Consider the following 21,811-nt stretch of genomic DNA (forward strand, 5'->3'; position numbering starts at 1 on the left):
AATGTTTTGAACACTTAGTTTAGATGTACTATGCCAGGCCTTGATAGGCACACCGGTGCGAGCAATCATGATGACCGGTAATCAGTAAGAGAGAGGTGGCCAGGGAGCCTCTCGGCCTGCCAGTCTTTTTTAGGTTACTTCTTTAGTTGTAGTTTTTTGGTATATACTGTATGTATTTTGGTTACCGCTTTGAACAACAAACTATAGTCTGCGTGGGCTTGCCGACCAAGGCGTCAAGACGGAGCTGGTCCTGGACCGGGTTACGGTTGCTATCCCCTGGGGACACATGCATACAAATGCATACTCTCACAAATGCACACATTAAATCAGGCCATTTAGCTAGGCCTAGGACCCCTAGGTGTAGCGGAATCAGTAGGCTAGACAGTGGCTTTCGTAACAGAAGGGACACACTCAACTTCTTATGGATCCAGGTAGAGTCAGTGATCCGCGAAGTAAACAGCAATATCTTCTGCAACAACTAAGAAGGTGAAGCATGAGGCTAAATGTCTCTGTTGTTTTGGTATTGCAGCTATCATTTTGTCGCAACATGAAGCGCACACACGCCCATGTACTGATATGTTTACATGACTGTCAAATGGTAAAATCCCTGTTAGCATGTTCCCACAAACAATTAACCATCCCATCCAGATGACCAGTTGTTATTTTAATAATTTTGTATAATATTGTGTAAAACATTTAACCTCTGTGATTCCATACCTATTCAGCGTTTTGGAAGATTCTCATGGAAGGCCCTCCTGATACACCTTATGAAAATGGAGCCTTTGAGCTGTACTGTCAGTTTGGAGCTGACTACCCCGTCAAACCTCCACTTGTGCGCTTTGTCACACCTGTATCCTTCTACACAATGAATACATGAAGACAGTGTCTTTGATATTTTGTGACTGCTTGCAGCTGTTACAATATATTTATTATTATTGCCTATAACTTCTAGATTATCAAAGGTAGTGGAATTTATGTGAAACTCATGAAAACATTTACAACACTTACCCTTGAGCAAAACTACAAATATGTACATGCAAGTGCAAGAGGATAAGTTGAGGCATGCTAAAGAGTGGTTAGAGTTAGGATAAGGTTAAATTGAGGCATGGTAGCGAGTGATTAAGGTTAGAAAACAAAAACACACCTGCATTTGAAATGCCGCCACTCTCGTCAGATTAGACTAAATTGTAATGTACCTCAAATACAGTGCAATCGGAAAGTATTCAGATCCCTTGACTTTTTCCACATTTTGTTACGTTACAGCTGTTTAAAAATGTTTAAACTTAAATATCACATTTACATAAGTATTAAGACCCTTTACTCAGTACTTTGTTGAAGCACCTTTGGCAGCGATTACAGCCTTGAGTCTTCTTGGGTATGACACTACAAGCTTGGCACACCTGTATTTGAGGAGTTTCTCCCATTCTTCTCTGCAGATCCTCTCAAGCTCTGTCAGGTTGGATGGGGAGCGTCACTGCACAGCTATTTTCAGGTCTCTCCAGAGATGTTTGATCGGGTTCAAAACCGGACATTCAGAGACTTTTTCCAAATCCGCCCCTGCGTTGTCTTGGCTGTGTGCTTAGGGCCACACTAGTCGGAGGCCCAGAGCGCTCTGGAACAGGTTTTCATCAAGGATCTCTCTGTACTTTGCTCCGTTCATCTTTCCCTCGATCCTGACTAGTCTCCCAATCCCTGCCTCTGAAAAACATCCCCACAGCATGATGTTGCCACCACCATGCTTCACCGTAGGGATGGTATTGGCCAGGTTTCCTCCAGACGTGATACTTGGCATTCAGGCCAAAGAGTTCAATCTTGGTTTCATCAGACCAGAAAATCTTGTTTCTCATAGTCTGAGAGTCCTTCAGGTTCCTTTTGGCACACTCCAAGTGGGCTGTCATGTGCCTTTTACTGAGGGTGGCTTCCATCTGGCAACTCTACCACAAAGGCCTGATTGGTGGAGTGTTGCAGAGATGGTTGTCCTTCTGGAAGGTTTTCCCATCTTCAAAGAGGAACTCTGGAGCTCTGTCAGAGTGATCATCGGGTTCTTGGCCACCTCACTGACCAAGGCCCTTCTCCCCCGATTGCTCAGTTTGGCTGGGCAGCCAGCTCTAGGAAGAGTCTTGGTGGTTCCAAACTTCTTCCATTTGAGAATGATGGAGGCCACTGTATTCTTGGGGACCAACACTGCAGAAATATTTTGCTGCCCTTCCCCAGATCTGTGCCTCAACACAATCCTGTCTCGGAGCTCTACGGACAATTCCTTGACCTCATGGCTTGGTTTTTGTTCTAACATGCACTGTCAACTGTGGGACCTTATATAGACAGGTATGTGCCTTTCCAAATCATGTCCAATCAATTTAATTTACCACAAGTGGACTCCAATCAAGTTGTAGAAAAATCTCAAGGATGATCAATGGAAACAGGATGCACCTGAGCTCAATTTTGAGTCTCATAGCAAAGGGTCTGAATTCTTATTTTTTTAAAAACATTTTAAAACCTGTTTTCGCTTTGTCATTATGGGGTATTGTGTGTAGATTGATGAGGACATGTTTAATTTAATAAATTATAATAACGCTGTAACGTAATAAAATTGTGGAAAAAGTCAAGGGGTCTGAATACTTTTCGAATGCACTGTATATCACTATTTTTAAGTTCCTGGTGTGAATTCAGGCTGAAATATCCCGTTTTTTTAACGCTTTCATATGAAGTGTTATATAAAATCCTTAATGTGGACGAAGGTGTACCACTGCAACATAAACAGTGTGGGTCGTATCTGCCACAACATATTTGACCGCAGCTACAACGCTCACATGACCATGAGAGAGATCTTGGATGCTGTATATGGACTGCTCATCGTTCCTGAACCCCAAGATCCACTGGACAGGTTGGCTTGCAACAATTAGTTTTTATACTCTTTACAAGAGTAGTTCTAACTTTATTGATGTGATTTTCAAGTCTGTACTTCAGCATTTTGGATTTGAGATCAAATGTTTCATATGAGACGACAGCATAGAATGTCCCTTTTTATTTAAGGGTATATTCTTACATATCTGTTTTACCATTTAGGAATGAAAGCATGAATGAATCGTGAATAATGAGATGCAGAAATATCAAATCAAATGTTATTAGTCACATGCGCCGAATACAACAGGTGTAGTAAACCTTCTAGTGAAATGCTTACTTACGAGCCCCTAACCAACAATGCAGTTTAAAAATGTAAAAAAGTTTAATAGAAATTACAATTAAAAAAAAATACGGATAAGAATAAGAAATAAAAGTAACAAGTAATTAAAGAGCAGCAGTAAAATAACAATAGCGAGACTATATACAAGGAGGTACTGGTACAGAGTCAATGTGCGGTGGCACTGGTTAGTTGAGGTAATATGTACATGTAGGTAGAGTTATTAACGTGACTATGCATAGATGATAACAACAGAGAGTAGCGGGGTTGTGAAAGGGGGCGGGGGCAATGCAATTAGTCTGGGTAGCCATTTGATTAGGTGTTCAGGAGTCTTATGGCTTGGGGGTAGAAGCTGTTTAGAAGCCTCTTGAAGTCCAGGATCCAGTTGCAGAGGGAGGTGTTTAGTCTCAGGGTCCTTAGCTTATTGATGAGCTTTGAGGGCACTATGATCTTGAACGCTGAGCTGTAGTCAATGAATAGCATTCTCACATAGGTGTTCCTTTTGTCCAGGTGGGAAAGGGCAGTGGGAGTGCAATAGAGATTGCATCATCTGTGGATCTGTTGGGGTGGTATGCAAATTGTGCTGGGTCTAGGGTTTCTGGGATAATGGTGTTAATGTGAGCCATGACCAGCCTTTCGCAGACGTGAGTGCTACGGGTAGGTAGTCGTTTAGGCAGGTTACCTTAGTGTTCTTGGGCACAGGTACTATGGTGGTGGTCTGCATGTTGGTATTGCAGACTCGGACAGGGAGCGGTTGAAAATGTCAGTGAAGACACTTGTCCGGTTGGTCAGCACATCCTGGTAATCTGTCTGGCCCTGCGGCCTTGTGAATGTCGACCTGTTTAAAGGTCTTACTCACAGCGGCTTTGAAGAGCGTGATCACACAGTCTTCCAGAACAGCTGGTGCTCTCATGCATATTTCAGTGTTATTTGCCTCGAAGCGAGCATAGCAGTAGTTTAGCTCGTCTGGTAGGTTCGTGTCACTGGGCAGCTCTCGGCTGTGCTTCCCTTTGTAATCTGTAATAGTTTGCAAGCCCTGCCACATCTGACGAGCGTCAGAGCCGGTGTAGTACAATTCGATCTTAGTCCTGTATTGACACGTTGCCTGTTTGATGGTTCATCGGAGGTCATAGCGGGATTTCTTATAAGCTTCCGGGTTAGAGTCCCGCTCCTTCAAAGCGGCAGCTCTAGCCTTTAGCTCATATATATATATATATATATAGAAGTGTGTATATATATATATATATATATATATATATATATATATATATATATATATATATATATATACAAATATAGAAGTGTTCAGAAACATACTGTATTCTATTCTTATTTACAATAAAAGTAACTCCAAAATGAGACAATACATGAATTACCATTCAGTTCCTATTGAGCACAGCATAATCTGAAAATAACAAATCAAAACAAACTGCAAATACGTCCAACAAGTTTGTAGTCACACCCACATGAAAAAATGATATGGTCTAAATACTGTAGTATTGCTATATTTATATGCTATAGTATTTATTCACTGTAGTGTTTTTGCGGACATGACTGTAGTAGACTATAGAATTTACAGTAGTGTTTTTGCAGACTTTACTGTAGTTTTCACCATAGTGTTTTGCGGACATTACTGTAGTATTTACTGTAGTGTTTTTGCGAACATGACTAGTATATTGTAGTAACACCTGCTGACTAGGGTTAGCTAAATGACGACTACGCCAGTTACTGTTTAATGAGCGGAACACCTCAACCAGAACATAAGATTACATGTCACCGTTCTGAGCGATGCAACGGGCCAGACAACACCTTAGCAAAAACATACAAGTTTTATTACAATTGTAACATCTAAACATTAGAGGTTCTAGGCCCATTAAAGGGAAACAGTACAGAGGCAGATATAAAGAACAAGCAACGTTTATTAAAGCTTAGAGGATTAGGTTTGCTTGTTTGATGCAGATTAATAACACGAGTACACCAAAATTACTTCTTAGATCTGTTACTTCCACTAGATAGCTGACAAAGTTCACAAGATGGCCAAAAACAGTGACAAGCAATACTCTACTTATGATGGTAGAAAATAAACAACAGTTAACCACTGCAATTGCATAAACAATAGATATTTTAGAAATAGAAATAACTTTACTTATTGGAGGGAGCTGCCAATAAACTGCCTGGACCTCAAACCAGCAAAGCCACTCCAAACAGACCAACTGAAAACAAAATGACATTATTGCAGTGACTTTACTTAATGGACATCTTGAATATTGTCACATACAGTGCCTTGCGAAAGTATTCGGCCCCCTTGAACTTTGCGACCTTTTGCCACATTTCAGGCTTCAAACATAAAGATATAAAACTGTATTTTGTTGTGAAGAATCAACAACAAGTGGGACACAATCATGAAGTGGAATGACATTTATTGGATATTTCAAACTTTTTTAACAAATCAAAAACTGAAAGATTGGGCGTGCAAAATTATTCAGCCCCTTTACTTTCAGTGCAGCAAACTCTCTCCAGAAGTTCAGTGAGGATCTCTGAATGATCCAATGTTGACCTAAATGACTAATGATAAAAAATACAATCCACCTGTGTGTAATCAAGTCTCTGTATAAATGCACCTGCACTGTGATAGTCTCAGAGGTCCGTTTAAAGCGCAGAGAGCATCATGAAGAACAAGGAACACACCAGGCAGGTCCGAGATACTGTTGTGAAGAAGTTTAAAGCCGGATTTGGATACAAAAAGATTTCCCAAGCTTTAAACATCCCAAGGAGCACTGTGCAAGCGATAATATTGAAATGGAAGGAGTATCAGACCACTGCAAATCTACCAAGACCTGGCCGTCCCTCTAAACTTTCAGCTCATACAAGGAGAAGACTGATCAGAGATGCAGCCAAGAGGCCCATGATCACTCTGGATGAACTGCAGAGATCTACAGCTGAGGTGGGAGACTCTGTCCATAGGACAACAATCAGTCGTATATTGCACAAATCTGGCCTTTATGGAAGAGTGGCAAGAAGAAAGCCATTTCTTAAAGATATCCATAAAAAGTGTAGTTTAAAGTTTGCCACAAGCCACCTGGGAGACACACCAAACATGTGGAAGGAGGTGCTCTGGTCAGATGAAACCAAAATTGAACTTTTTGGCAACAATGCAAAACGTTATGTTTGGCGTAAAAGCAACACAGCTGAACACACCATCCCCACTGTCAAACATGGTGGTGGCAGCATCATGGTTTGGGCCTGCTTTTCTTCAGCAGGGACAGGGAAGATGGTTAAAATTGATGGGAAGATGGATGGAGCCAAATACAGGACCATTCTGGAAGAAAACCTGATGGAGGTGCAAAAGACCTGAGACTGGGACGGAGATTTATCTTCCAACAAGACAATGATCCAAAACATAAAGCAAAATCTACAATGGAATGGTTCAAAAATAAACATATCCAGGTGTTAGAATGGCCAAGTCAAAGTCCAGACCTGAATCCAATCGAGAATCTGTGGAAAGAACTGAAAACTGCTGTTCACTTGTTGTTGATTCTTCACAAAAAATAAAGTTTTATATCTTTATGTTTGAAGCCTGAAATGTGGCAAAAGGTCGTAAAGTTCAAGGGGGCCGAATACTTTCGCAAGGCACTGTATGAATAAACTCACTGATGGTCTAACTCAACACATAACATTTAGAACAATCGACCACGCACCAAACATTTCTTCAAGAAATGTGGAGGACAGAGGAGGAGCCTCTTAAAGAAGAAGTTACAGGTCTGTGAGAGCCAGAAATCTTGCTTGTTTGTAGGTGACCAAATACAGTGCCTTGCGAAAGTATTCGGCCCCCTTGAACTTTGCGACCTTTTGCCACATTTCAGGCTTCAAACATAAAGATATAAAACTGTATTTTTTTGTGAAGAATCAACAACAAGTGGGACACAATCATGAAGTGGAACGACATTTATTGGATATTTCAAACTTTTTTAACAAATCAAAAACTGAAAAATTGGGCGTGCAAAATTATTCAGCCCCCTTAAGTTAATACTTTGTAGCGCCACCTTTTGCTGTGATTACAGCTGTAAGTCGCTTGGGGTATGTCTCTATCAGTTTTGCACATCGAGAGACTGAAATTATTTCCCATTCCTCCTTGCAAAACAGCTCGAGCTCAGTGAGGTTGGATGGAGAGCATTTGTGAACAGCAGTTTTCAGTTCTTTCCACAGATTCTCGATTGGATTCAGGTCTGGACTTTGACTTGGCCATTCTAACACCTGGATATGTTTATTCTTGAACCATTCCATTGTAGATTTTGCTTTATGTTTTGGATCATTGTCTTGTTGGAAGATAAATCTCCGTCCCAGTCTCAGGTCTTTTGCAGACTCCATCAGGTTTTCTTCCAGAATGGTCCTGTATTTGGCTCCATCCATCTTCCCATCAATTTTAACCATCTTCCCTGTCCCTGCTGAAGAAAAGCAGGCCCAAACCATGATGCTGCCACCACCATGTTTGACAGTGGGGATGGTGTGTTCAGGGTGATGAGCTGTGTTGCTTTTACGCCAAACATAACGTTTTGCATTGTTGCCAAAAAGTTCAATTTTGGTTTTATCTGACCAGAGCACCTCCTTCCACATGTTTGGTGTGTCTCCCAGGTGGCTTGTGGCAAACTTTAAATGACACTTTTTATGGATATCTTTAAGAAATGGCTTTCTTCTTGCCACTCTTCCATAAAGGCCAGATTTGTGCAATATACGACTGATTGTTGTCCTATGGACAGAGTCTCCCACCTCAGCTGTAGATCTCTGCAGTTCATCCAGAGTGATCATGGGCCTCTTGGCTGCATCTCTGATCAGTCTTCTCCTTGTATGAGCTGAAAGTTTAGAGGGACGGCCAGGTCTTGGTAGATTTGCAGTGGTCTGATACTCCTTCCATTTCAATATTATCGCTTGCACAGTGCTCCTTGGGATGTTTAAAGCTTGGGAAATCTTTTTGTATCCAAATCCGGCTTTAAACTTCTTCACAACAGTATCTCGGACCTGCCTGGTGTGTTCCTTGTTCTTCATGATGCTCTCTGCGCTTTTAACGGACCTCTGAGACTATCACAGTGCAGGTGCATTTATACGGAGACTTGATTACACACAGGTGGATTGTATTTATCATCATTAGTCATTTAGGTCAACATTGGATCATTCAGAGATCCTCACTGAACTTCTGGAGAGAGTTTGCTGCACTGAAAGTAAAGGGGCTGAATAATTTTGCATGCCCAATTTTTCAGTTTTTGATTTGTTAAAAAAGTTTGAAATATCCAATAAATGTCGTTCCACTTCATGATTGTGTCCCACTTGTTGTTGATTCTTCACAAAAAAATACAGTTTTATATCTTTATGTTTGAAGCCTGAAATGTGGCAAAAGGTCGCAAAGTTCAAGGGGGCCGAATACTTTCGCAAGGCACTGTACTTATTTTCCACCATAATTTGCAAATAAATTCATAAAAAATCCCACAATGTGATTTTCTGGATTTTTTTTCTCATTTTGTCTGTCATAGTTGAAGTGTACCTATGATGAAAATGACAGGCCTCTCTCGTCTTTTTAAGTGGGAGAACTTGCACAATTGGTGGCTGACTAAATACTTTTTTGCCCCACTGTACATAAATTGCATTCATTTCAAAATGGTAAAACAGAATAAAACAAATTAAACATTTGATCTCAAATGTAAATGCTGGAGTATAGAGCCAAATTAAACGTTTTAGCTTCACTGTCCAAATAAATACGGAGGGGAGTGTATTATATTGAATATGTTGAATTCATGCCTACATTAATATTATTTGAATAAAAATGTATTTTAAAAGTATTTTGGCAGAGGAATACCTGACCAGCAGAAACAAGTATGAAGAAGAGGCCAAGAAGAACACAGAGGAAGTTGCAGGACAATCAATGGATGACATGGAGAAGGTGAATGCACATATTTATTTGTCTTTAAAGGACTGGGGCAGTCCCACTCCTTGTTGGTGTATATTGAGCAGATAGGACAGTGGAGAGAAGACAGTATATGAAGGAGAGAGGTGTGAGTCAGAAGGGCACTGGATCAGTTTTATACTGTATGTGTATAGCTTTTTAAAAGCTATATCTTTTTTTTCATATGATATCCTCTGTTTATTATGAACCACATTAAGAACCACATCACATTTCTGGTGAAGAAAACAAAAATACTCAAGAATGTGCCAGGGGTGGAAGTGGCCAGTGTGGTATTTCATTGACACATTGGTGCATATGGACTTCAAATTTTAAAAGTAGAATCAATTTGATGAAAGTGGTGGTGAATTAAATGGCAGTGTTTTATTTCATTTCAATACTGCATTTCTCAAATCAGTTGTCAATTAATCAATTCATTATTCTATGTAATTGCTTTCATTTAATTATAATTTTTGTAACCATCCCTCATGGAATTTACTTGTGCAGGTTTGTCACATTCTATATTTGTCAATTCAGGTTTAGATAATAATTTATTTCTTAATTTACAGAAATTGGTGGGTGAAGAGTTGACTGAGAAGTTTATTCCTCCACATCTGATTTGTCCACTAACCAAAAAGATGTTTGTTGATCCAGTGATAACCAAATATGGAACAATCTATGAGCGAAAAGCGATTGATAATCATATAAAAACGTAAGTTTGTTACAGCTGGATTATGAATATAGATTTGTATTGTGAATTAGATATGAATCTCGAAGCAGTTTCCTTATTATCTGTCTGGTCAGTCAGGGTGTTATGATACACTATCCACGTCATAATGATTGACTTGACCATACTCAAAGGGTTATTCTGTGTCTTAGATCATTTTTCCATACGCATAGAAATATAATTTCTCTCAGATTTTGTACAGAAATTTGTTTTCATCAATGTTAGTGAGCATTTCTCATTTGCTAAGACAATCCATCGACCTGATAGGTGTGGAATATCAAGAAGCTGATTAAACAGCATGAGTATTACACAGGTGCACCTTGTGCTGGGGACAATAAAAGGCCACTCTAAAATGTGCAGTTTTGTCACACAACACAATGCCACAGATGACTCAAGTTTTGAGGGAGCGTGCAATTGGCATGCTGACTGCAAGAATGTCCACCAGAGCTGTTGCCAGAGAAATGAATGTTAATTTCTCTGCCATAAGCCGCCTCCAATGTTGTTTTAGAGAATTTGGCAGTATGTCCAATCGGCCTCACAACCACAGACCACATGTATGGCGTTGTGTGGGCTGCTGATGTTAAAGTTGTGACATAGTACCCCATGGTGGGGTTATGGTATAGGCAAGCATAAGCTATGGACAACGAACACAATTGCATTTTATCAATGGCAATTTGAATGCACAGAGACAATGTGACGAGATCCTGAGGCCCACTGTTGTGCCATTCAACCAATGCCATCACCTCATGTTTCAGTATGATAATGGACTGACCAATGTCGCAAGGATCTGTACACAATTCCTGAAGCTGAAAATGTCCAAGTTCTTCCATGCCCTGCATACTCACCAGACATGTCACCCATTGAGCATGTTTGGGATGCTCTGAATCAACATGCATAACAGCGTGTTCCCTGTTGATGCCAATATCCAGCAACTTCGCAGAGTCATTGAAGAGGAGTGGGACAACATTCTACTGGCCACAATCAACAGCCTGATCAACTCTATGCGAAGGAGATGCTTATATTTTTGTTCAGCATTGCATCATCAGTAATTCTCTAAATTTTAGTTTGAATTAAAATTATTCACACACTTTTCCCCTTTTACAGGTACAGGATTGCGACTGATCCAAAAACAAAAAAATTCCTTAGAAGAACTGACTGCAAGCCACACCCAGACATGAAGAAAATGGCAAAGGACTATCGCGAACAGCAGATTCAGGAAAATAGTGATTAAAACACAATATGATAGCCAAATGTGTGTTCAAATAATGTTAATGATGGCGATGGAAGTGGTACCCATTGGGTTATTGAAGTATGATAAAAATGTAAATGTTATTCATTGATTTCTGTACTGACATTTTCTAGAGGGCTTTTATTTTCTGAGGGGTTGTATCTACATACTTTATGTGTAGCTAAGATGTATATCCGTGGTAATTTCCTGTTACTCTGTTATCAATCAGTATAATTTTTTTATGTACATTTTTTTTGTCACAGTTTCCCAGGAGATTCCCAATATCTTGATAGAGTGATGTGGGTTACTTTTAAATGCTATTAAGGAAATTCAATGTGTGAGATTAGTCGAAGGCCCACAATGAGGGTGGTGTTTTTTTTCAGTAGTTTACTCTAATGAAACTTAACACAATGATTTAAATAATTATTTGATATAAATTAACACAAGATAATACTTTTTAATAGTTATTATCCGATTATTGAAGTATTTCTGATTGTTCAGTTATCAAATATTCACAATCTGCCCTGTCAGTTGAAGTTGTATGTCAACCTTGCCACTCAGTACCTTGACTAAGACTGACACAGTTGTTGGTTTAGTGCAGCGGCTCTCAACCTTTTTTGGTTACTGAACCCCAATCACATTGTGCTCTGCCAAGTGAACCCCAATCACATTGTGCTCTGCCAAGTGGACCCCCCCCCCCCCCCCAGATGCTTTTTATTTATTTTTAGTTCTGCCACTTGGTGGCGCTGTGTGGCAACTATATCACTTCATGGCCATTTACCAGAGTTCTCTGTTAACACGTGAGACAATCAGTTGTGGAAAAAGTACCCAATTGACATGCTTGAGTTAAAGTATAGATACCTTAATAGAAAGTTACTCAAGTAAAAGTCACCAATAAAATACTATTTGAGTAAAAGTCTAACCATATTTGGTTTAAAATATGCTAAAATATACTTAAGTATCAAAAGTAAAAGTATAAATTATTTCAAATTCCATATATTAAGCAAAGCAGTCGGCACCATTTTCTAGTTTTTAAAGTGTACTGAGCTAACCCTAACCCACTCAGACATTATTTACAAAAGATGCATTTGTGTTTAGTGAGTCCGCCAGACCATAGGCGGTAGTGTTCTCTTGATAAGTGTGTGAATTTCACAATTTCCTGTCCTGCTAAGCATTCAAAATGTAAAGAGTACTTTGGGTTGTCAGGGAAAATGTATGGAGTAAAAAGTACAATATTTTCTTTAGGAATGTAGTGAATTAAAAGTTGTCAAATATCAATAGTAAAGTATAGATACCACAAAAAACTACTTAAAAGTATTACTTTAAAGTATTTTTAGTACTTTACACCACTGGAGACAATCAATCACTCCTTGTTGTGGAGAAGTGTAAATAAAACTATAATGCAACTGAAGAGATCATTATAGAAATTACAAGTTCTTATCTTTGGTGTTATCTTTGGTGAAAGGATAGGCCTATATACATTTTATCACGGTCAGTTTTACATTTGTGTGTGTGTTCCTAATCTTAGACAAGTGTTGAGGCCGGTGCACATGCTCTCACAACAATTTTATGAGGTGTTGAAAAACAGTTCACACCAGGATGGGTTCATTTAGAATTCACAATGATGAAAGCTCTACTGGATGAAGATATTCAATGATATACTGTTAATGAAGACATGAAATGATATACTGTTAATGAAGACATGAAATGATATACTGTTAATGAAGACATGAAATGATATACTGTTAATGAAGACAAATCATATACTGTTAATGAAGACATTCAAAGATATACTGTTAATAAAGATATTAAATTATATACTGTTAATGAAGACATTAGATGATACTGTTAATGAAGACATTCAAAGATATACTGTTAATAAAGATATTAAATTATATACTGTTAATGAAGACATTCAATGATATACTGTTAATAAAGATATTCAATTATATACTGTTAATGAAGATATTAAATGATATACTGTTAATGAAGACATTCAATGATATACTGTTAATGAAGACATTCAAAGATATACTGTTAATGAAGATATTAAATGATATACTGTTAATGAAGACAATCAGTGATATACTGTTAATGAAGATATTAAATGATATACTGTTAATGAAGACAATCAGTGATATACTGTTAATGAAGATATTAAATGATATACTGTTAATGAAGACAATCAGTGATATACTGTTAAGGAAGACATGAAGTGATATACTCTGAATAACGGTGATTTAGTGGGAGACCTTAAAGTGGGAGAAGGCTCTCTGAATGATCATAGAAAAGCATCACATTTTGGGGACAGTTCCAGCACCTATCCAGATCTAACTCTGAATGTTTTATGTTTCTGGGGAGAAGAGCAGTAGAACCTTGGCTATAGATGAGAGGTCAAACACCAGGCGGTGTTTCTCTGGTAAAGACCAAGTATTTGATGTGTGGTGTATCAGTGTGTGTGTGTGGTCAGTAATGGAGAGACTGAATGACCGTTACACTCTGGTGGTGGTCACGATTGATAACAGCTGCTGCTGTGGCTGTGCCACACAGAAACCCTGTCTGAACAGCCACTATATACTTCTATACCCTATACTTAAATGCAGAAGACACATTTCAGTTGAATACATTGTTGGACAACTGACTAGGTTTCCCCCTTTCCCCTATATACCCTATACCCAGGGATTGATTTGGGATTGTGTTTTATGTGTGCCTATTATTTAGAATCATCACAGGAAAACCTCTATCAACATGGTTATATTAACCACTCAGTGTACACATGGCTACCCTGAGAGGACAGTGGGTCTAACATACTAAACAGAAACTCATTTAGCTAGGCACACATACTTGTATTACTAAAAAGGAACTGCCCACTGGAACTGTGGTTTCTCCACTAAACTCGACTCAACACAGAGCCAATGTTACAGTGTCAGATCCTGATGACAGACGTCAATGAGCTTGGGATCAACTGAAATGAAGCTGCTGCATGGAGTACAGAGTCTGCAGGACCGTGTGAAGGACTTCTCTTTCCTCCAAGGATCCTTTTCATTCTCCATGCGTCATGGTTAGGTGCGCACACATCCAAACTACTTGTTTTTCCATTGCTTTCAGTGAACATAAAGTGTAAATCAACAGTCATTAAACTTCTCAAAGGGCCGTAACGATGAGGTCATGCATGTTCGCTAGTGAGCCCTAATTGTTTTGACCCGTCCTTGGCTCTGGGTTTTGTTCATGAGGGCATGCAATGAAAAAGGTTTAAAAACATTTTGCAATAAAAAACAAAAATGAAAGTTCTTTATTGGAAGAGTCCTGGTAGTATCTCCTTGTTTCATTCCATTTTCAGCCTAATGACCATGACTGTGATTATGAGTGGGAGGATCTTGGCAGCGAAGCGGTGGTGGTGGAGTAGCCCCTTGGCCTCCTGTCCTTAACCAGTAGAAAGAGATAGAGGGGAGTGCTGGGTAATCTGTTGCCGTGTAAACACAGGCCCAGAAAAGGCAGTGGAATGTCTCAGTGGTGGGAGCTGGAGGAAGGTTCAGGGAGAGGCCAAGGCAGGTGGTATACATCAGCAACGAGCTGACGTCTCCCCACTAACTTATCCAAACAAGAGACAGGCGCTAGCGATGCTGGGGAAGGGAAAGAGGAGGAGCGGGGGATAGATAGACAAGGGCCAGTATCAGGGGGAGTCATTCTTCTTCCTGGCTCAGCTCTGCTTTGCTCTGGTCTGTCCTCTCTCCCAGAGGGAAAAAACAAGCGTTAGTGCATGAGACGGGACTGTTGCCATTTCTATAGCCCTTGATCCCGAGGCCTCCAGTCCTCCACTGATCTTGAGAACTCACGCAACAAATCACTGACGGGCAGATCAGAGCTGGTTTACATTGCAGGAGAACACTGAAGATACACATAGACCGAGGGAGAAGAACGTGCCATCCCCCACTGGGCACAGACGTCAGTTCAACATCTAGTTTTAATTTACACTTGGTTGAGTTGTCAACTAACTTGAATTCAATGTGAAATCAGCCACAAATATCACCCTGTCATTGGATTTCCGAAATGTCCTGATGTTGATGACTTTTTGCTAATCCAATCAGTTGTCTGTGTTGATTCAACGTCATCACACTGAATTTTGTGGTTGAAATTATGTGGAAACAATGTTGATTCAACTAATTTTTGCCCAATGGGATGTCTGCTGATGTCTGTGTCTCCTTTTGCCTTTAGAGTCTGACCAATATTAATGTCCCTCTGGGCACAAACTGGTTAAATTGACGTTGTTTCAACGTAATTTGTCAACGAATCTACGTAGGAAATTCATTAGATTTAAAAAAAAAAAAAAGTAATCAACTGTTGTTTTGAGGGGAAAAATTCAATCACAGGATTATGTACAGTATGTTGTCATGGTAACCAATTTTCAACATAGACAAACCTTGTATAGAATATGTTGAATTTGTACCTTTGAAACAAGGTCAGATCAATAAAACAATAGACTGGGCAGCACCTCCTACTGGAGAGTTGATCTATCTACAGCTATCCCTTTGGTCTCCTATCCAGGGTTTTAACCAAGCCCAGCCCTGCTTAGCTATGATGTCACTGACTATTACCAATGTGCTATTATTAGAATGATTGTTGAGAGATCGCCACTTAATAGATTCACTGTTGCTATCGAAGTCATTCAAAAGTGTAGGTTCAATAGAGCAAATTAAATCAATCATGTATCATCAATGATGCTATTTTGGCCTATATAGCATTTGGCAAGTTATCAACAGCTATAGTTTAAATTCAGCCCAGGATTCAACTAAAAATAGACAATACATAGGCCTAGAGTTTCAAGCTTTGGTTGGTTAAAAATGGAATCTACAAGTTAATAAGAAATATGTTGAATTCACAGCTCTATCTCAACCAAAAACAAAGTCTTATTCTTTATCTTAGATTTTTGGTTGAAATGGAAACATGAATCAAACATCAATTATTAATTTGTAGACAAACTGCAATTAAAGCCAGACTCAATGGCACAGATGGAACTATCCAAGCAGAAGATACATCTCCTTCAAATGTTGATATATGGTTGCGTTGATAACCAAACACAATTCAATATTACTTTTGCAAAATGATCTGCACAGGATCTCCAACGGCATTGATCACTTGCGCCATGTACTTTAATGTAACCTCAACTAACTGCAATCCAGGTCATTTGGTTCTGCTATGAGATGAAGCACAGTGATAACGCATTAAGTTGTATACATAAACATAATATCTGACATTGTATTCCCATTCTAACTTTGGTGTGCTTTCAAATGGTTGAAAGTGGAGCTATAACACATTTAGGTGCAACTAAACCAAAAATCAGACATTGCTTTTCCATTGGAATTTGAATGTCCCTTTAAATGGTTGAAATAGTATTGATAACACATTGTGAATTCAGCCAACTTTTGGCTGTCTTTTTGAGTGGGTGAAAATAGGTTGGAATCTTATTGATCAATATCTACATACTAAATATGAGCTAATTTTCCACGCTGAAATGATGTGATGTGTCCAGTGGTGTCTGCCGTGTAAACATAATGTTAGTTAGTCTTTAAACATTATGGCCATTATAAATTCACCACAGTGGTGTCTGCCCTGTAAACATAATGTTAGTTAGTCTTTAAACATTATGGCCATTATAAATTCACCACAGTGGTGTCTGCCGTGTAAACATAATGTTAGTTAGTCTTTAAACATTATGGCCATTATAAATTCACCACAGTGGTGTCTGCCGTGTAAACATAATGTTAGTTAGTCTTTAAACATTATGGCCATTATAAATTCACCACAGTGGTGTCTGCCGTGTAAACATAATGTTAGTTAGTCTTTAAACATTATGGCCATTATAAATTCACCACAGTGGTGTCTGCCGTGTAAACATAATGTTAGTTAGTCTTTAAACATTATGGCCATTATAAATTCACCACAGTGGTGTCTGCCCTGTAAACATAATGGAAGTTAGTCTTTAAACATTATGGCCATTATAAATTCACCACAGTGGTGTCTGCCCTGTAAACATAATGGCCATTATAAATTCACCACAGTGGTGTCTGCCCTGTAAACATAATGTTAGTTACTCTTTAAACATTATGTCCATTATAAATTCACCACAGTGGTGTCTGCCCTGTAAACATAATGGCCATTATAAATTCACCACAGTGGTGTCTGCCCTGTAAACATAATGGAAGTTACTCTTTAAACATTATGGCCATTATAAATTCACCACAGCATCTAATGTATCTGTTTCATTTATTTGGGCACGAGACTAAACAGAAAACCCCCATTCTCAATAGTCCTAAAACAGTCAACTTACTTCTCTATAACTTGGATATTGATGGTGTCTCTTCTGAACTTGCAGTGGCTGGGCAATGATCCAAAACCTTACTTTGAGTAATTACCATAATTTGACCATAACTGGTCATTCATGACCAGCATTTGAGCAGAATTAGAGAGTAGGGTTTAGTAATGGCCTTACAATATCACTAAAATAACAGACAGGCCTTCTGGTGCGTAGGTTCACCTTACATGGAGGATGATTAAGGGTTCGTTTTCATGGATGTCAACAATAATTAGGAACTGGCAAACATGACCTTCTATGGAGATATATTCACTTTCTACCTCTCTGTGTCTATTGGCACACGATCACATGGTTGGATTGTATGGTATCCCTCTCCGAGCTTGAAGAAGACAGACCTGCTTTGTTCTTGTCTTGTTGGGGCAGACAATAAACACATTTATTTGATTGCTGAATAACATTTAGCTTCTTAAAATGTACAAGATTTTGAAAAAAATATATATTAAATACATCTGTAGCAGCTGTTGTCTTATTTTGACATCACGTCTCAGGAGAAAGTTTTGGTACTATTTAAAATGATTATTTAGTTCTCTAAATGAACTCGGTGTGGGAGGCCATTTCAAACTATCTACCATAATGAAAAGATGGTTTTGCTTTGGAACCAGACTTTTTCTGCTCTAGCAATTTATGCTTCCCGTTTTAGACCTACTACATTTATTACCACTTATAATGTTAGTATGTCTTATGCTATTTAATTATATAGCTGCCTGCTAGATGCAGCACATCTCCTTTATGCTTAGGCCAGCTAGATAACAGAGAAATAACACTCCTACTCCACAACTCACTGGCAAGCAAATAACCCCAGACTTGACCCCTTGACTCTTTAGTAGATTCACAACCATGCCTGAACTCCCACGCAGTGTCCTCTCACATTCATATGACTGAAAACACTAGAGCAGGTCTCTCCAACCCTGTTCCTGGAGAGCCACCCTCCTGTAGGTTTTAACTCCAAACCTGTTCCTGGAGAGCTACCATCCTGTAGGTTTTAACTCCAACCCTGTTCCTGGAGAGCTACCATCCTGTAGGTTTTAACTCCAAACCTGTTCCTGGAGAGCTACCATCCTGTAGCTTTTAACTCCAACCCTGTTCCTGGAGAGCCACCCTCCTGTAGGTTTTAACTCCAACACTGTTCCTTTAGAGCCACCTTCCTGTAGGTTTTTACTCCAAACCCAGTTATAACTAACCCAATCAGATTATCAACCAGCTAATTATTAGAATCAGGTGTGCTAGATTAGGGTAAGAGTGAAAACCAACAGGCGGGTCCTCTCCAGGAACAGGGTTGGAGAGCCTTGTACTAGAAGCATGAGCACAGATATAATATTTTTGCACAGGGATGGGCAACTCCAGTCCTCGGGGCCCTGATTGGTGTCACACTTTTGCCCCAACCTCAGTCCAATAATAAATGTATCACAATCATCAGTTTAGAATGCAATTAGTATAATCCACTATGTTTTCTAGGGGTGGGGACTGGAGGACTGGAGTTGACCAATCCCAAGTAAAACACCAACGACTTCATCAAAAGGTTTGGATCTCTTCATGTAATGGCTAAGGTGTTAAACTGACAGCCACAGTGTCGTAGGTTTACCATTTGGGCTACCCCCAGAAATAGCTACACTATTATTGAGAAATGAGGTTAAGACAATTTCCCAAAGACTTACCCATACAGCAAGTGTTCCTTGCAACTCTCCACTAGTCTTCCTCACCACTATCCTTCCTCTCCACTAGTCTTCCTCACCACTACCCTTCCTCCCCACTAGTCTTCCTCTCCACTAGTCTTCCTCACCACTACCCTTCCTCTCCACTAGCCTTCCTCTCCACTAGTCTTCCTCACCACTACCCTTCCTCCCCACTAGTCTTCCTCTCCACTAGTCTTCCTCTCCACTACCCTTCCTCTCCACTACCCTTCCTCTCCACTAGTCTTCCTCCCCACTAGTCTTCCTCTCCACTAGTCTTCCTCTCCACTACCCTTCCTCTCCACGAGTCTTCCTCACCACTACCCTTCCTCCCCACTAGTCTTCCTCTCCACTAGTCTTCCTCTCCACTACCCTTCCTCTCCACTAGTCTTCCTCTCCACTACCCTTCCTCTCCACGAGTCTTCCTCTCCACTACCCTTCCTCCCCACTAGTCTTCCTCACCACTACCCTTCCTCTCCACTACCCTTCCTCCCCACTAGTCTTCCTCTCCACTAGTCTTCCTCTCCACTACCCTTCCTCTCCACTAGCCTTCCTCTCCACTAGTCTTCCTCACCACTACCCTTCCTCCCCACTAGTCTTCCTCTCCACTAGTCTTCCTCTCCACTACCCTTCCTCTCCACGAGTCTTCCTCACCACTACCCTTCCTCCCCACTAGTCTTCCTCACCACTACCCTTCCTCCCCACTAGTCTTCCTCTCCACTAGTCTTCCTCTCCACTACCCTTCCTCTCCACTACCCTTCCTCTCCACTAGTCTTCCTCCCCACTAGTCTTCCTCTCCTCTCCACTACCCTTACTCTCCACTAGTCTTCCTCTCCTCTCCACTACCCTTACTCTCCACTAGTCTTCCTCTCCACTAGTCTTCCTCTCCACTAGTCTTCCTCACCACTACCCTTCCTCCCCACTAGTCTTCCTCTCCACTAGTCTTCCTCTCCACTACCCTTCCTCTCCACTAGTCATCCTCTCCACTACTCTTCCTCTCCACTAGCCCTCCTCTCCACTACCCTTCCTCCCCACTAGTCTTCCTCTCCACTAGTCTTCCTCTCCACTACCCTTCCTCTCCACTAGTCATCCTCTCCACTACTCTTCCTCTCCACTAGCCCTCCTCTCCACTACCCTTCCTCCCCACTAGTCTTCCTCACCACTAGTCATCCTCTCCACTACTCTTCTTCTCCACTAGCCCTCCTCTCCACTACCCTTCCTCCCCACTAGTCTTCCTCTCCACTAGTCTTCCTCTCCACTAGTCTTCCTCACCACTAGTCTTCCTCACCACTAGTCATCCTCACCACTACCCTTCCTCTTCGCTAGTCATCCTCTCCACTACTCTTCCTCTCCACTACCCTTCCTCCCCACTACTCTTCCTCTCCACTACCCTTCCTCCCCACTAGTCTTCCTCTCCACTACCCTTCCTCTCCACTACCCTTCCTCCCCACTAGTCATCCTCTCCACTACTCTTCCTCTCCGCTACCCTTCCTCCCCACTACTCTTCCTCTCCACTACCCTTCCTCCCCACTAGTCTTCCTCTCCACTACCCTTCCTCTCCACTACTCTTCCTCCCCACTAGTCTTCCTCTCCACTACTCTTCCTCTCCACTAGTCTTCCTCTTCACTAGTCTTCCTCTTCACTAGTCATCCTCTTCACTAGTCTTCCTCTCCACTAGTCTTCCTCTCCACTACTCTTCCTCTCCACTAGTCTTCCTCTTCACTAGTCTTCCTCTTCACTAGTCATCCTCTTCACTAGTCTTCCTCTCCACTAGTCTTCCTCTCCACTAGCCTTCCTCCCCACTAGTCTTCCTCTCCACTAGTCATCCTCTCCACTACTCTTCCTCTCCACTAGTCATCCTCTTCACTACTCTTCCTCTCCACTAGTCTTCCTCTCCACTAGTCTTCCTCTCCACTACTCTTCCTCTCCACTAGTCTTCCTCTCCACTAGTCTTCCTCCCCACTAGTCTTCCTCTCCACTACTCTTCCTCCCCACTAGTCTTCCTCTCCACTAGTCTTCCTCTCCACTACTCTTCCTCTCCACTACCCTTCCTCCCCACTAGTCTTCCTCTCCACTAGTCTTCCTCTCCACTACCCTTCCTCTCCACTAGCCTTCCTCTCCACTAGTCTTCCTCACCACTACCCTTCCTCCCCACTAGTCTTCCTCTCCACTAGTCTTCCTCTCCACTACCCTTCCTCTCCACGAGTCTTCCTCACCACTACCCTTCCTCCCCACTAGTCTTCCTCACCACTACCCTTCCTCCCCACTAGTCTTCCTCTCCACTAGTCTTCCTCTCCACTACCCTTCCTCTCCACTACCCTTCCTCTCCACTAGTCTTCCTCCCCACTAGTCTTCCTCTCCTCTCCACTACCCTTACTCTCCACTAGTCTTCCTCTCCTCTCCACTACCCTTACTCTCCACTAGTCTTCCTCTCCACTAGTCTTCCTCTCCACTAGTCTTCCTCACCACTACCCTTCCTCCCCACTAGTCTTCCTCTCCACTAGTCTTCCTCTCCACTACCCTTCCTCTCCACTAGTCATCCTCTCCACTACTCTTCCTCTCCACTAGCCCTCCTCTCCACTACCCTTCCTCCCCACTAGTCTTCCTCTCCACTAGTCTTCCTCTCCACTACCCTTCCTCTCCACTAGTCATCCTCTCCACTACTCTTCCTCTCCACTAGCCCTCCTCTCCACTACCCTT

The 21,811-nt window shown here is 41.0% G+C and overlaps 1 protein-coding gene across 2 annotated transcripts in view; it reads left to right on the forward strand.

The window, feature by feature from the left end:
- Window positions 1–12,125, forward strand: part of LOC110526774 — a 79,086-nt gene extending 66,961 nt beyond the window's left edge. For both annotated transcript variants that reach the window (XM_036963296.1, XM_036963297.1), the window contains 5 exons: window positions 726–850; window positions 2,739–2,884; window positions 9,011–9,113; window positions 9,683–9,825; window positions 10,945–12,125. In XM_036963296.1, coding sequence (XP_036819191.1) covers window positions 726–850; window positions 2,739–2,884; window positions 9,011–9,113; window positions 9,683–9,825; window positions 10,945–11,071 — 644 coding nt within the window. In that variant the 3' untranslated portion in view covers window positions 11,072–12,125. The remainder of the gene's footprint in view (window positions 1–725; window positions 851–2,738; window positions 2,885–9,010; window positions 9,114–9,682; window positions 9,826–10,944) is intronic.
- The last annotated feature ends 9,686 nt before the right edge of the window (window positions 12,126–21,811 follow it).

The sequence above is a fragment of the Oncorhynchus mykiss genome, chromosome 26 (assembly GCF_013265735.2).
Source record: "Oncorhynchus mykiss isolate Arlee chromosome 26, USDA_OmykA_1.1, whole genome shotgun sequence".
Classification (NCBI taxonomy): Eukaryota; Metazoa; Chordata; class Actinopteri; order Salmoniformes; family Salmonidae; genus Oncorhynchus; species Oncorhynchus mykiss.